At 35.2% G+C, this 15738-nt stretch overlaps 1 protein-coding gene across 3 annotated transcripts; it reads right to left on the reverse strand.

Annotated features, from left to right (window-relative positions):
- Positions 1 to 572: 572 nt before the first annotated feature.
- On the reverse strand, positions 573 to 15257 carry LOC126829907 (high-affinity choline transporter 1). Of its 3 annotated transcripts, none has more exons than XM_056103004.1 (10): positions 15154 to 15257; positions 12615 to 12860; positions 10487 to 10594; positions 10136 to 10291; positions 9186 to 9334; positions 8146 to 8271; positions 7569 to 7722; positions 6135 to 6242; positions 5945 to 6051; positions 573 to 3277 (listed from the first exon to the last, which is right to left on the reverse strand). In XM_056103004.1, the coding sequence occupies exons 2-10, from the start codon at positions 12790 to 12792 to the stop codon at positions 2768 to 2770; spliced, it is 1596 nt and encodes a 531-aa protein (XP_055958979.1). In that variant the 5' UTR covers positions 12793 to 12860; positions 15154 to 15257; the 3' UTR covers positions 573 to 2767. The 3 variants fall into 3 exon arrangements, with proteins under 3 accessions (XP_055958979.1, XP_055958980.1, XP_050416030.1); XM_056103005.1 differs by having other exon boundaries at positions 15139 to 15257; XM_050560073.2 differs by lacking the exons at positions 9186 to 9334; positions 10136 to 10291; positions 10487 to 10594; positions 12615 to 12860; positions 15154 to 15257 and adding an exon at positions 9146 to 9160.
- Between the last annotated feature and the right edge of the window lie 481 nt (positions 15258 to 15738).

A 15738-nucleotide genomic window follows, 5' to 3' on the forward strand; every position in this document is an offset into this window, starting at 1 on the left:
GGTTCCTAACAAAGTGAGTAGCTTAGCAGTGACAGTGATTAATATGCATGATTTTCACATTTTAATAAAAAGTTAAAATATCTTAGACTTTTTACCTGGAGCGCAAATATAAGTTATTTTTTTAATACACAGGAACTAAAGAGTGAATTTAAAAACCATAAAGGCTGGGGGGTGGGGGGATGGCCGTATGGTTAGCCTGGTGTGAGCTGTATCATAAGGCATGTCATTGAGTCAACTAGCATGGTTTCGATTCCCCAGTTGTACATGACAAGGAGTGAGGTCGACTGTCCAACCTCATGGGTTTTCTCCGGTTTCCTCCCACTGCTAAAGACCCCTACGTGCAAGCCAATTATTTAAATAAAATTGAACCATATGTTAGTCCCTAAATGAACTAGTTTGTGTCGAGTGGACGTTACCCCCTCCCACCCTCTATAATTCCTGTATTATAAACAACTATATATTTTAGATAATAATGCTTATTGTAACATATTCTATATCTAAGATTTCTGACAACAGAATTGAATGAGATTTAATATCTTGTAGAAAAGAAAAACGGCTGACAATATAGATAATAATTATTTATTTTAATTTGGATTTTATATAATCGCGTAGCACTTATTATAATGTTACCATTTCTAACAGATATATTCATTCAAAAAAATTCATATTTAAATACATTTAGATATTTATACAAACAGATCTATTGTAAACATAGTACATGATATTATATAAATATAAAAATAATGATCAATCTGGAATTCGCTCAGCTACATGTCGCTTGTAATATATGGAATAAGTAGTATGTTTCACAATCTACTCCAGGTACACATACTTTACAAAATAGGTGACTACGATTCTAAACCAGCGGCTGCCAGGCAAGGTACGCCTACATTTTGCAAGAGATGGATAGAGAACAAGCTAGAAACAAACTGGATTTTTTGTACAATCAGGGGCAATAATCCAGAAAGTTATGGTCTGAAATGCGCAAATATCAAAAGGGACTGAGATCTTTGGGATATAAAGATATGTTTTAAGTTTCATCAAATCGGATAAAAATTGTGACCTCTAGAGGGTCCACAACCTTTGTAGCATACTTTTACACAATGTTATACACTATTTGCATACGAGGGGCGGCCATTTTGTCCGGCAGTTTTGGCCAAATTTTCACAAAATTCGAACTCAATAAACATCATGGTTTAACGGTGATATATTTGAACGTTTTTTTAAATCGGATAAAAATTATGACCTCTATAGTGTCCACAAGCTAAAAACGTGATTTTTCGTATAATCAGGGGCCATAATTCAGGAAGTTATGGTCTGATATTGGTGAATATCGAAACGAACCAAGATCTGTGGGTTATAAACTTACATTTCAAGTTTCAACAAAATCGAATAAAAATTGTGACCTCTATAGGGTCCACAAGCTAGAAACACGATTTTTCGTACAATCAGGGGCCATAATCCATGAAGTTACGGTCCGATACTTGCCAATATCGAAAGGAACCGAGATCTTAGGGAGATAAACCTATATTTCAAGTTTTGTTGAACTCGGATAAAAATTGTGACCTGTAGAGTGCACAAACAATTGTGGACGGACGGATGTCCGGACGGACAGGGGTGACCTGGGTGAAGACAATATATGTCCACATGAAAATGTGGGCGTATAAAAAAAAGGGACCAGTGAAATATGATGAATTGACTAATAAGTTACCTTCTTACCAGTTGTTGTGAGGTACCCATTATTGTAAACAAGGTCTACTCTATTCATATAAAAAAACAAAATAAAACCTGATCGGATATGTAAATGCCTTTGTCTATACAAACATTTGTAAATAGATATTTTGATTTTACTGTAGAACAAATTAATATCAGACTAGGAGTAGAAATTAGTCAATTAATATCAGACTATGTATGAGTAGAAACTCGCATTAGAATTTAGTCAATTAATATTTATATCACACTGATGTACATTTATTACCAATAATAAAATTACAAGATGAGGAACATTTTCTTAAAATGGTCTACAGTTAACCATTTAGAGATTCGAAGTAAGAAGATAATTTGAAAGATTATGAAGGAGTTTTTAATCCCTTCATTCTACATCCCTGTTTTTCATCTTAACTATAAGATTCAAGAAATTAACTATCAAAAAGACGTCCAAAAATAATATTTTGACAAAGTACAAGTTACTTCCCTTTGCCAACTCACAGAAACTACTCATTTTAAAACACATAACACCAATTTTAAACATTCTAACTCAACTAGAAGATGCTTATCTCTGCTTAACTTAATTAAAAGGAGAGAGGAGAGTTATTGTCTGAAAAAATGTGTGACAGACGAAGAACGAACCAATTTTAATTCAAATTCAAACTTTGATAACAGGAAATGGTCTTATTGTGTTAATTTACAGATTATCGCACAAGTTATACAAAGATATATTAGTAACAAAAAATAACAATTTCACATTAAAATATGTATCATACTATATACTATCCAACAAAAACACAACCATACAACATTTTTACAAAAAACATAACAAATTTATAGGACTACTGAAACAAGGCATTGACTAAAATATAGGATTACTGAAACGAGACATTGAACTAATTACGTCAGCTAACTGCTACAAGCTGATATATGAAATGCCCAGCAGAAGCTTTTTCAAAAAAGAAATAAAATACCGGGTATATTATCTGGTGAACTCAGTCATTTTGACAGGGACCACAGTGGATTCACCATTGACAAGAATAAAAGGAAACAATGTAAACTATAATGAGGTTAATTCTTCGAGATCATCTGATTTAACATGACAACATTTTCTTGATTTCGATTCATCCACGATGTTATAATTATATTCTGTATTAGACGAACTTGAACACGAACAGACAGACTTTCTTTTAATCAATTGTACTAACTCCGATACTATCACAATAGTTACAAATGAGCACACCATGGCGAAAGTCCGGAAAGGAAAAAGCTGTCCAAGTTCAGGATCATATTTAGGATAGAATATAAAAGCTGGAAGCTGAAAATTTGGTTCTCCAGCTCCCACACGTAAAATGAATCCTGCTAGAAATCCACCGATAGCTCCGTAAGTATTGGTTCTTTGTAAGAATATAGCACACGTCAGTTGTGGTAGGACGATGACAAATACCACATCGGCTGCTAATATAAATAATCCATAGAGTATTGGTACTGATAGAGATATCACTGTAGCTAATGATCCTAAACATATAATAGCTAATCGTTGTATTATTTGTAACTCCACTTGACTAGCCTGCAAAAAACAAACATTTCATTTACTTTATTAAACAAGCCAACAGTGAGGCTGATGTCCCCCGCCGAAATCCCAAAATAAATAGATGACACATATTAATCGCACATTTATTTTTTTCAAAAGTATCAAGAAGCAATCAAACTGATTATCAACTATACACTAAGTTTCATCACTCTCTATCAGATAGAATCCACCAAGTTTCATCACTCTATATCAGATAGAATCAAGGTTATCTTGTACCAAAGCATCCACCAATGAAATTGTTTAGCTCAGCTTGGCTTTAGCTCGAAATGTTAATCATTGAACTCAAAGTCAAGACATTCACCTAATGAACATCTACATCAAGTTTAAACATTCTACCTCAATTAAAAGCAGAGTTGTTACGTTCAAAAGTCTTGACCAATTAAATTGCTTAATGCTGTGCTTACCCTGAGCAGAAAATGGTCATTATCGAACTTAGTGAAGGTATTGATGTAATAAAACTATACACCAAGTTTCATCACTCTCACTTAATTAGAACTAAAGTTAATTTGTCCCAAAGCATCAACCAATCAAATTGCTTATCTCTGCTTACCCAAAGCAGAAAATGCTCATCTTCAAACTCCATCAAGGCCTTGACCTAATAAACACCTACACCAAGTTTGAACATTCTAGCTCAATTAGAAGGACAGACAGAGGGACGGAGAGACAGACAGACGAAGGAACCCATTTTAATAGTCCCCTGCTTTCTTCGAAAGGTGGAGGACAATAAATTACATCAAAATTTATGGCATACAGTAATTAACTCTTTAATGGCACAGCACTAGTAAACCAAGAATATTTGTGTGCTGAATTTACAGAACACAGTAAGTAACAAGTTTACTAATTGTGCAATCTGTTAAATGAAAGTATAAAATAGATCACAATAAAATTAACGTTTTACCCTAATAATATATAAATATCAAAAACTTACAACCATCTTAAAAGTATATAAAATTAGTCAAGGTATTACTGTAATGAAACTATACACCAAGTTTCATCACTCTCACTTAATTAGAACTAAAGTTATAGTGTCCCAAAGCATCAACCAATCAAATTGTTTATCTACTTAATTAGAACTAAAGTTATAGTGTCCCAAAGCATCAACCAATCCAATTGTTTATCTCTGCTTACCCTAAGCGGAACGGACAGACAAACAGACAGACGGACGAACCCATTTTAATAGTTCCCTGCTTTCTTCGAAAGGCGGGGGACAATAAGCATGAACATTTACTCAATTCGAAGATCAACCAATCAAATTGTTTATCTCTGCTTACCATAAGCGGAACGGACAGACAGACAGATGGACGAACCCATTTTAATAGTTCCCTGCTTTCTTCGAAAGGCGGGGGACAATCAAAGTAGGAGAGTTATTGTTTTCCAAAGTCTCGACCAATCAAATTGCGTATCGCTCTGCTTACCCTGAGCAGAAAATGCTCATTATCAAACTTAGTCAAGGTATTACTGTAATGAAACTATACACCAAGTTTCATCAATCTCACTTAATTAGAACTAAAGTTATCGTGTCCCAAAGCATCAACCAATCAAATTGCTTATCTCTGCTTACCCTAAGCGGAAAATGCTCATCTTCGAACTCCATCAAGGCATTGACCTAATCAACACATACACCAAGTTTGAACATTCTAGCTCAATTAGGAAGAGAGTTATCGTGCCTCAAAGTATCAACCAATCAAATTGCTTATCTCTGCTTACCCTAAGCGGAAAATGCTCATCTTCGAACTCCATCAAGGCATTGACCTAATAAACACATACACCAAGTTTGAACATTCTAGCTCAATTAAAAGTTATCGTGTCCCAAAGCATCAACCAATCAAATTGCTTATCTCTGCTTACCCTAAGCGGAAAATGCTCATCTTCGAACTCCATCAAGGCATTGACCTAATCAACACATACACCAAGTTTGAACATTCTAGCCCAATTAGGAAGAGAGTTATCGTGTCCCAAAGCATCAACCAATCAAATTGCTTATCTCTGCTTACCCTAAGCGGAAAATGCTCATCTTCGAACTCCATCAAGGCATTGACCTAATAAACACATACACCAAGTTTGAACATTCTAGCTCAATTAGGAAGAGAGTTATTGTGTCCCAAAAAGTGTGACGGACAGACAGACGGACAGACAGACGGACAGACAGACAGACGGACGAACCCATTTTAATAGTCCCCTGCTTTCTTCGAAAGGCGGGGGACAAAAAAACCTAAAGAACCTTTGAAGAGGTAAGTGAAATGTTTTGAAAATCAAGAAATCCCAATAAAGGGAGTGGACGGAGCAACTGACAGAATCGTGTTAATCCTAAAGAGAAGCACTGAACATCAATCACAATTTACAATTAACCAGAGACATTTCTTTTTTTTACAATTATGATTTACCTGTTGTTTACAAGGTATATAACGTTTTACCTGTTTACCAAGTATATTATGTTTCACCTGTCACAATTCTATAGAATACAATTACTGCTTATTAATGAGCGACATTTCCGCTGTCTTTATCAAACTCAGTAATAAGCAGTAATTGTATTCCATAGAATTGTGACTGTTTATTCCAGTTCAATTACTAACTATGTTCTACCTATTTACAAAGTATATGTTTTACCTGTTTACGGAGTATATAATTATAGATGTGACTTACCTGTTTACGGAGTATATTAGAGTATATATTATGAGTAAACATTGATGATGATCCTAATATAGCACTATCCATTGATGACATCACAGCTGCTGATATAGCTCCTAATCCTACAATAAAATAATACATTTACTATAATAATAATATGATGCTGGGCATGTTGGCTGTTATAATAATATAGCTGTTGACTTACCTAATAAAGATATAACAGGTGGTGTAAATTCTTGTAATACATAAGGTAATACATCACTAGATTTATTTAATACCATTGGACTATTACCTAATGATGTACTGTTCCAATCTATAATATAAAAACATCAATTTAATATATTGTTGGAAGGTTTCAAATTACCATAATACAAGAAATCACAGCTAGTAGACAGTGTTGTTATCAATATTTTATCTGCAGTTTCCCCATTTATATGGGGGGGTTGGATGGCTGAATGGTTAGCACGTGCGCGCTGTATCATAAAGCCTGTCATTGAGTCAACTGGCGTGGTTTCGAATCCCCGGTTTTACGTGACAAGGAGTAGGGCCGCCTGTCCAACCTCGTGGGTTTTCTCTGGGTCCTCCGGTTTCCTCCCACTGCTAAAGACCCCTACGCGCAAGCGAATTATTGAAATAAAATTAAACCATGTGTTAGTCCCGAAATGACCTGGTTTGTGTCGAGTGGACGTTAAACTCAATTTCTCTCTCTCTCCCTATTTATATGACACTTTACTTATTGATACAAAACTTATTTATAAGACACTTTTCTTATTAATATGACGGGAGCCACGGTGGCTAGGTGGGTAAGACGCTGGCTCGCTAGCCTGGAGGTCGGGTGTTCGATCTTCTATTACAGAGGGGAGTCACGGTGTTTAGGTGGTTAGCCTGGAGGTCACGTGTTCGATCCCTGCATTGGCCGAGAAAGTTCATCAGGATTTTTTGACGTGATTTCCCCTTGTCAGTGGTGCAGAACGGAGGGTCTGACAAGGACAGCTGTCTAGTCCTTTGGATGAAACAAAAAACCAAGGTCCCCTGTATACATTGGAATGCAGGTAAAAGATCCCTTGGCAGTTAGAATTCAATAAAAGAGTAGGCGATAGTGCCGCTGCCCGGGCAAAATTTCCCTCATAGCACACTGTATGGCGTATGCCCGTCTTCATTAGCCCAGTATAGGAGCAGAACGGTAGGACGTTAAACCCCATTTCATTTATTAATATGACACTTTTTTATGCCACTTATATGATTATTTATATAAATTTTATATGACACTTATATGGTTAGTTATATAAATTTTATACGGTTTATGCCCCGGAAGTATGGGATAAAACAAATGTTAGATCTAAATAAAAAATGAAAAAAAAAGAAAATGAAATGAGCTTTAACATCCACTGTTCTGCTCCGACTGGGCTAATGAAGATGGGCATTCGTCATACAATGTTCTGTGAGGGAAATTTGGCCCGGACAGCAGCGCTACTGCCTATTCGCATATCGAATTCCAACTGCCAAGAGATCTTTTACATGCATGCAAATGTATACATGGGATCGCAGTTTATTGTCCCATCCGAACAACTAGACAGCACCACTGACAAGGGGAAACCACGTGTCTGGTAGATATAAATATAAGATGAAGGATACTAACTAGCTGATGTAGCTACAGCTCCTATAAATATAGATGGTAAAACTAGAATTAAAGCACCAAACGCTCCAGTTATTGATAAAATCTGAGCTTGTTTTCCACTTCTTACTGATAAAACACGCTGAAAATACGCTTGCCATGGTATCGTACCAAAAGACTGAAATAACAACATTTAATAACAAACTTGAAGTCAATGAACAAAGATTAAAAGAGTACTAGTGTCTAAAATATTCAAATAGTGATAAAATTTAACCTCCACATAAAGATTTACTCTTCTGATGTTCAACATTCTACCTATCATCGCATTTCTGGTGAACCGACCAATCTGATATATTTAAAGTATTGAGAATAATGCATATGAAATTTGCATTCTGTTTTCTCTGTAGCCATCAAATAATAACATTTATGTAAATGGTGTTCGGTGTCCTGATGTATATGTATGAAATATTAAATCACAAATGAATGTTATTATTTGATGTCCACAGATTCGCCAGAAGAGTGATGCTATATTACCATCAATTGAATTAACAACAAGATAAAGGAGATAGCTATCAATTATACTGTGTAAGTTTGTTATTACCATGGCAATAAGAAGATCTATCCATACACCACTGTCTTTAGCTTCCATATGTCCTAACCAATCACATGAGCTGTTACTGATGTTACCTGTATTTTCATTGGTAAATATAAATGGTAAGCTGATACCCTGAAAACAATACATTCTGTTTTACTGATCAATATAGTTTTATATAATAGATCATACATTAACCTACACCCATGTAATCATTTGTTGATATGCCATAGGGCTGTCAATGTGATGAAAATCCACTTTATGTCAATGAAAAATGAAGTCGTAGGTATTTGTATTGGTCGATAGATTTACTTAAAGTATCTGATATTGGTTTTATCAATAACACCACTATTGACTAATCTCTTAATGAAAATCCAGTTTACCACTCATGTTCTGATCTTATGCGGACTAGAAACTCAGAACCACAAATAAAATAAATAGTTTTAATCAGATAGCAACTATAGGACATCACAGTATGGACCTGCCTACCTACAATCTGATTATAATACAGATCTATATTTCGTTTCGTTTTTTTATATTTTCAATGGCCTACACTACATGAAGATCTGACAAGTTATAGCGATAGGTCACGTCAGGGGTCAAAAGACCGATTTATGACCCTATGACGTCAGACATTTGATTAACCAATCAGCATTGACGTTACTAGTGGATTACCCACAGTTCCGTGCAAAACACGCCTATAGCTCGCTCTGTCAGACCGTTTCATTGCCTTATCCCTGACACCATTCAGAACACGAGTTAAATAACAACTCTTCCAGATCCAAGTGTAGTAAAGACAAGTAAAACGAAATTTTGAACTATAAAAATGAAACGAAATAGGATCTGTGTTTTAACCAGATTGTGCCTACCCCCTTTTTATTGGAATCCTATTATAATATCTAACCCTATGGAACATCATATCACTGCCTACTCCTGTTGTATTGAAATCCCATTACAATATCTAACCAAAATCCATTCCTATTCAACTAAAAAACATCATTTCACCCACCAGACCAGCAATTATAAATAAAAAAAATCATTTCACCCACCAGACCAGCAATTATAAATAATAACTGTATTATATCCGTATATGCTACTGCTATCATCTGACCAATCATTGTATAGATAACAGTTATACCAGATGAGACACACACAGCTATTGGTCGATCAATGCCAGTCATTACAGCAAGACTTGACCCTTTAAAAAAAGAAGAAAAATTACACACATAGATATATTTCTACAGAATTAAGAAAGTTAAATCAGAGACTATAAAAAACTTTCTGGTAAAAGTTGAAAGAAGTGTCAAATTTTATGAGTGATATCACTTTTGAAAAAATGAGTGAATACTTTCATGATGGCCCTTTATTACACCCAACAGATTCCGATTGTTGCATATTATACTCTAAAGGTAAACATTGTACAGAAATATAGCCACTTTAAAGGCCCATCATGTCAAGTTTAGATATTTATTACACTGACCATATTACACAAGTTATTTTACTTCAAACATTATTCAAATCAATCAATTTTAACTTAATTAAGTTACGGCCATTTATAAGATATTGATTCAAAACTGCCATATTTAAGTTTACTGCTTAGCCCTTGTAACATTTCGACAAAGGGGAATTTTCAAAGTACTATTTTTCAACATAATTTAATCCCTTGTAAATTTGAAGCCTTGACTTATACATCATATTATTTATATATATTATGTAATAATTCTCCTTTTTTTACAAGGTACTCACCCAATGTTGAGAGTATAGAACAAGGTACTCGCCCAATGCTGAGAGTATAGAACAAGGTACTCGCCCAATGCTGAGAGTATAGAACAAGGTACTCGCCCAATGCTAGAGTATAGAACAAGGTACTCGCCCAATGCTGAGAGTATAGAACAAGGTACTCGCCCAATGTTGAGAGTATAGAACAAGGTACTCACCCAATGCTAGAGTATAGAACAAGGTACTCACCCAATGCTACAGTATAGAACAAGGTACTCACCCAATGCTGAGAGTATTGATGCTGTCCAGAATATATCACCACATAAAGAAGCTAGATAAATTAATATCACCACTACAGATCCATATCTTTGTTGGAAAGGATCTAACATTGTTAAATATTTTTTCTCTCTCATTCTTCTCGCATAAATAACACCACCTATTAAATTAACATAGAGATTATATATCAGCCATTTTTCTTTGGAGAGGTCGACAGATTGTTTAATCAAGTTTGGTGTTAATCCACGAGCAAAATAACGTTAAGATGTGTTGCCTAGCAATGAATCCTAGGCCAGTGCCACAATTATAATGTATTTAAATTTTGAAATGAATTTGTACTGAAAGAGATTATTACCTGCTATAAGACCAAGGAATATTCCTAATGGTGCTAGAGTCCATACTATACCACTTGTAGCTACAGATTCAGCTACACCATTTATATAACCACCACCAACTGTTGTAGCTGGTCAAATATATCAAATATATCATTTAAACATACAACAGCTAAATCTATCTATCACGTCTTTCTTTAGGACTTCGAATTCTGTCTTATGGTTTGGATTGTTCGTACTTGGTTTTATTTTATTTAGCACTTAAATATTATATAAACTATTAATTAAACATTATGCAACAGCTAAATTTGCCTATTGCAGATCTTTCTTTCGCCCTGAACTCAAATGTTATCTAAATTATTAAACATACATTATGCAAGAGCTAAATCTGTCTATTGCAGGTCTTTCTTTAGGCCTGAAATGTTATCTAAATTATTAATAATTAACTTATCCAGACCATAATCAACTCTAGATGGCATCGTTAGCCTGCGATCGTAAGTGGATTGTGATCCGATTTACTGCATAACTTTCTTTCTCGATTAAACGATTAAATGGATAATCGAGACTATGCTGTTTAATGTACTGACTTAAAGGAGCTAAATCGCTAATATTTGGCACCTGCAAATTTACACAAATGGGTCGCAACGTATATAATAATGTGATATGAATGTAAATAAACTGATTTACATTCGATCGTTTCCGTTTTTACTCTAATTTCAAAGCAGTTGTGTTTGACGAAATATGCCAGAAGTGTCAATCTCTAGCGTCTGGTTATTCCAGTCTACACCGATAGCATTTATTGCGCATGCTCTCCAGATAAGAATATGAGGTCACCGTTTGACATGACTTGTGGAATGTGTCTAACATCGTTCTTCGTGTCGCTTGTTACAAATTGCGCCGAAACGCATTATGGTACACGATTCGTGTACCAATCGTAAAATGTTTATTTTGTCTTAAATATTGGATATCAGAAGCCCATCTTTTCTCGGTAAGATCACAACACCAATGTTGATTATAATTGACCAATAATTCGCGTTTTCATTGTCGAAGGTTTTGGACGATATTGAGTTAGAGACTTAGCTACTTTAAGTAATGATGACCAAGGCTAGGCAGAAAATTTATTCGCTGAGTTCTCGGTTCATAGTGGATCAATTTGAATGAAATTTTCAGCAAATTGCCTTTACGTAACGTTATCTAGTTTTTAATTATTATAGTGAGAACTGCCAACTCGTTATCGAATCTCCCATAATGTATCTTTAATTAGACATTTATCAACATGGCAAGATCATAATCAACTCTTGATGCCATCTTATGTGTCCAATTTTCATTGGATTTGAATCCGATCTGCTGTTCAATGCTCATTGATGATTAACCGCAAAAATAGATAATCACGACTTTGTTAATTATCATGACAGCGATAGCAATGACTTTAAAATAAGGTTTTCTCAGCTTAGAGTGAAGCAATTTGACTGAAATTTTCAGCATTTTCCCATTACATTATCCAGTTGTAAACATTTATAGTGCGATTTACCAGTTCTGTATCTAAACTTCCATGATGCATCTTTAAATTGTATAAGCGTCATTTAGTAACTGGATGAGAATAACACATGACACAATTACATGTATATGGAACTGGATGAGAATAACACATGACACAATTATATGGAATACAAGTTACTTGGAACCGTTTATTTCATGGTACGTTTCGATGAGGGTTCTCTTGTTTTTATCAAGCAAATAAACATTTAAGTGACTTGTATTCCACATTATTTTGTCATGTGTTAATAAACATTTACATTATCTAATTCTATCAAAATTAAAGGTGCGGTAATGTCTTATTATAAATATAATTCAAGACTAAAACAAAAAAATGTAGGTCTTGATGTTTGCAAATAAAAATCAGTTATTGTTCAGACATTGAAAAATGATTACAAGAAATTAAAAATGGCAGTGTGAAATTAAAACAAATAACTGATTTGTGAACTTTAGATTACCACAACACATTATGTATAAAAGCTTTTGTACCAATCTACTTTTTATTTTATATGATCTGAAATCCTTTAATTGCTAAATATTCTAGTCAACTGGGCCTTTACATCCCCATTTTAGTCTATTCCCAAAGGTAAAGTATTTATTTTTATAAAAACTTACCCATCATTGTAAATATACCAACGCACACGTTTAGATCTCTACCTGCAACCATATTGGCTTCCAATGATCCTTTCTTACAGTTGTTTAACTTGACTTTACGACCAGCTACTATACCAACTACTAGTATAATAATATAAAATACCGCCAGAACGGCTAATGCTGGTATATTTACACTCATATTTTGGCCTTAAGTGGGTTTAACATCTTTATTTCAACATCTTGGCTTAATAAATTAAAGTTTTCTACCTGGAATAAAGACAGCAGTAAAGATAAGTCCATAATTTAAACAGCCAAGACTTGTATTTGTAAGAAGCAATCTACTTTCTATCATTTACGCTCTAAAATTTTTACTGCTTAGAATCTCTTTTCTAAATATCATTGAATTCTACGAGAGAGAGAGAGAGAGAGAGAGAGATGAGGTTTAACCTCCCCACCTAGGTCATTTGGGGACTAACATATGGTTTAATTTTATTTCAATAGCAGTGGGAGGAAGCCAGAGGACCCGGAGAAAACCCACGAGGTTGGAGACAGGCGACCCTACTCCTTGTCACGTAAAACCTGGGATTCAAAACCACGCCAGCTGACTCAATGACAGGCCTTATGATACAGCGCCAAGTGCTAACCATTTGGCCATCCAACCCCCCTGAATTCTACTAAAGAATCTTGGCAGGTAACTAGAAATGATGACAGCTAGGATACAACCTGATAGTAATTATGTGTTAACTATTACACTTAACATAGGTTACTTAAAAACTCATACAAGGATCACATCCCCTTTACAGTAGTATTACTATAATCTGTCAGATGTTTACAGTATTACTATAATCTGTCAGATGTTTACAGTATTAATATAATCTGTCAGCTTTACAAAATCATGACCTGCGTTTTGGTTTTATTATAATAGAGGTGTCAGGTGTCTCACTTCTTCCGCAGACTTGATGAAATGAAATGAAATGGGGTTTAAATCCTACTGTTTTGCTCTGAACTGGGCTAATAAAGACGGGCATATGCCATACAGTGTGCTATGAGGGAATCTTTGCCCGGCCAGCGGCGCTACAGACTACTCTTATATCGAATTCCAACTGTCAAGGGATCTTTTACATGCACGCTAATGTGTAAACAGGACCTCGGTTTTTCGTACCATCCGAATGACTAGACAGCTGTCCTTGTCAGGCCCTCCGTCCTGCATCACTGACAAGGGGGAACCACGCTGGAAAATCTGGATGAACTTTCTTGGCCAATGCAGGGATCGAACACTCGACATCCAGGCTAGCAAGCCAGCGTCTTACCCGCATAGCCACCAGGGACTCTGGTAGTTAACGACTGAAATATAACTTTTAGATACGGTTGTTCTTCTGAGTTTTTGTTAATCTTCAATTGCAAAGCCAAAGCTTGTTAATTGTGAGAATGAATAATTCTCAACAAAACCATTTAATTTGATGGTAGCCCTACTAATGGTAGGGTGACCCACCATAAATAAATATCTCCATATATCTCGACAATTACGCCACAATATTTATATATATGCCAAGCCTCAAATCAGTTTCACACAATTATAGTCACTAAATAAACGATCATGTTGTACTTAATAAGCTATGACCATTAATCATGTATAAATAATAGACTGAAAACTGGTTCCAAGAGTCGTCCATAACATCCAGACACTTTTGAGTAAAAGATAGGTTACGTGCCCTTGTTTTGAAATTAGTCTCGCTTAACCAGTCTATCGACCATTCTACGTCTGATTGACAGGTCGTGATAATCAAGACTACTTTTTTACGAAACGTAACAGAAAGCTAGAACAAGAAATTGAATTTAGAAATAAGCACGTTAGGTAGCTCAACAATCGTTTTAAGAAGCTTGTAAAAGTAAAATGAAACTACTGCTAGTATCATGTTCCTGCATAACCCGAGTGATTCAGATATATTATTTGTACTAAACCAAAAGATGCCGCTCTTAACGGTACAGTTAATGATAAAGCGATTCAAAAAATGGAACGAACGTAATTTCTAAATCTGCCGTAATAACCAAGAAGCTTAATTTAACTGCTATCCAAAATCGTCAACAATAATTTTTTTACGGCTGTAATAGTTGATAGATTTGTAGAGAATTGCACGTGCCATGGCTATTTATAGTATCATACTGTCAGAAAGTTGGTCTCGGCACGGCGAATGTGCACGCTTCAGTGGTAGTCTCGAACTATCAGCGGTGGACTGTATTTCTGTGAGTACATGGGCCACCCTACTAATGGTTGGGCATGAATAACTAATTATATCAGTACTGTTTTTACTGTTAAAGTTTTATACAGGTTTAATTTTTTAATTAGGTTCCAGACGGACAATATTGGCCCAGAGATATTGGTTCTAAGGCTGTCCAATTATCGACTTACATTTTGTTAAAATTTGTAGGTGAAGGGAAACAACTCCATTCAAATTTTGATGGCGTCGAGATTTTTGAGTAAGAAAAATTCTGAACAGACAGAGAGAAACAAAAATAAAACGTTATAGAGTATAAAATACGAAACTGTTTCTGATCATACACTTTTAATGACGTGTTGGTCGTTTCATCTTCAAGACAAATCCATTTCTTTTCTTCCTCACAGTGACACGGATAAAACCTCGTGGAGCGACAACACTTTACACTTGGTTATCCAGCGGAAATAGCCAGCGCGAGTAACCCACTTTTTATCTAGACAGTAAAATTCTCCTGCCACTCGAATGACTCATATTCTTAAAAAAGATACAAACTTTCAATTTGAGCGGGTTTGTTCTATTGAGTCAAGTGGCGTGATTTCGATTCCCCGGTTTTATGTGACAAGGAGTAGGTTCGCCTGTCCAACCTCGTCGGTTTTCTCCGGGTCCTCCGGTTTACTTCCACTGCTAAAGACCCCTACGCGCAATGAATCGTTGAAATAAAATTGAACCATATTATTATTTTAGTCCCGAAATGACCCAGTTTGTGTCGAATGGTCGTTAAATAACTATTTTTAGTTATTTTTCTTTACATACGAATACCCAGCCATATCAATTGTTAAATATGCATATTAATTCCAATACCAGTTGTTAAATATGCATGTTAATTCTAACAACAGTTTAAGCTCCAGTAGTTTATAGAATAATGTCCC

Source organism: Patella vulgata, chromosome 8 (genome assembly GCF_932274485.2).
Source record: "Patella vulgata chromosome 8, xgPatVulg1.2, whole genome shotgun sequence".
In the NCBI taxonomy this organism is placed as follows: Eukaryota; Metazoa; Mollusca; class Gastropoda; family Patellidae; genus Patella; species Patella vulgata.

Bases quoted from the DNA above. Each gene is read 5' to 3' on its own strand.
- LOC126829907 (XM_056103004.1), bottom strand. From the start codon at position 12,792: ATGAGTGTAAATATACCAGCATTAGCCGTTCTGGCGGTATTTTATATT. The intron at 10,595-12,614 runs GTAAGTTTTTAT...ATATTTGACCAG, and splicing joins TGGTATATTTACAATGATGG to CTACAACAGTTGGTGGTGGT. The intron at 3,278-5,944 runs GTAAGTCACATC...TGTTTTTTGCAG, and splicing joins CTAATATACTCCGTAAACAG to GCTAGTCAAGTGGAGTTACA.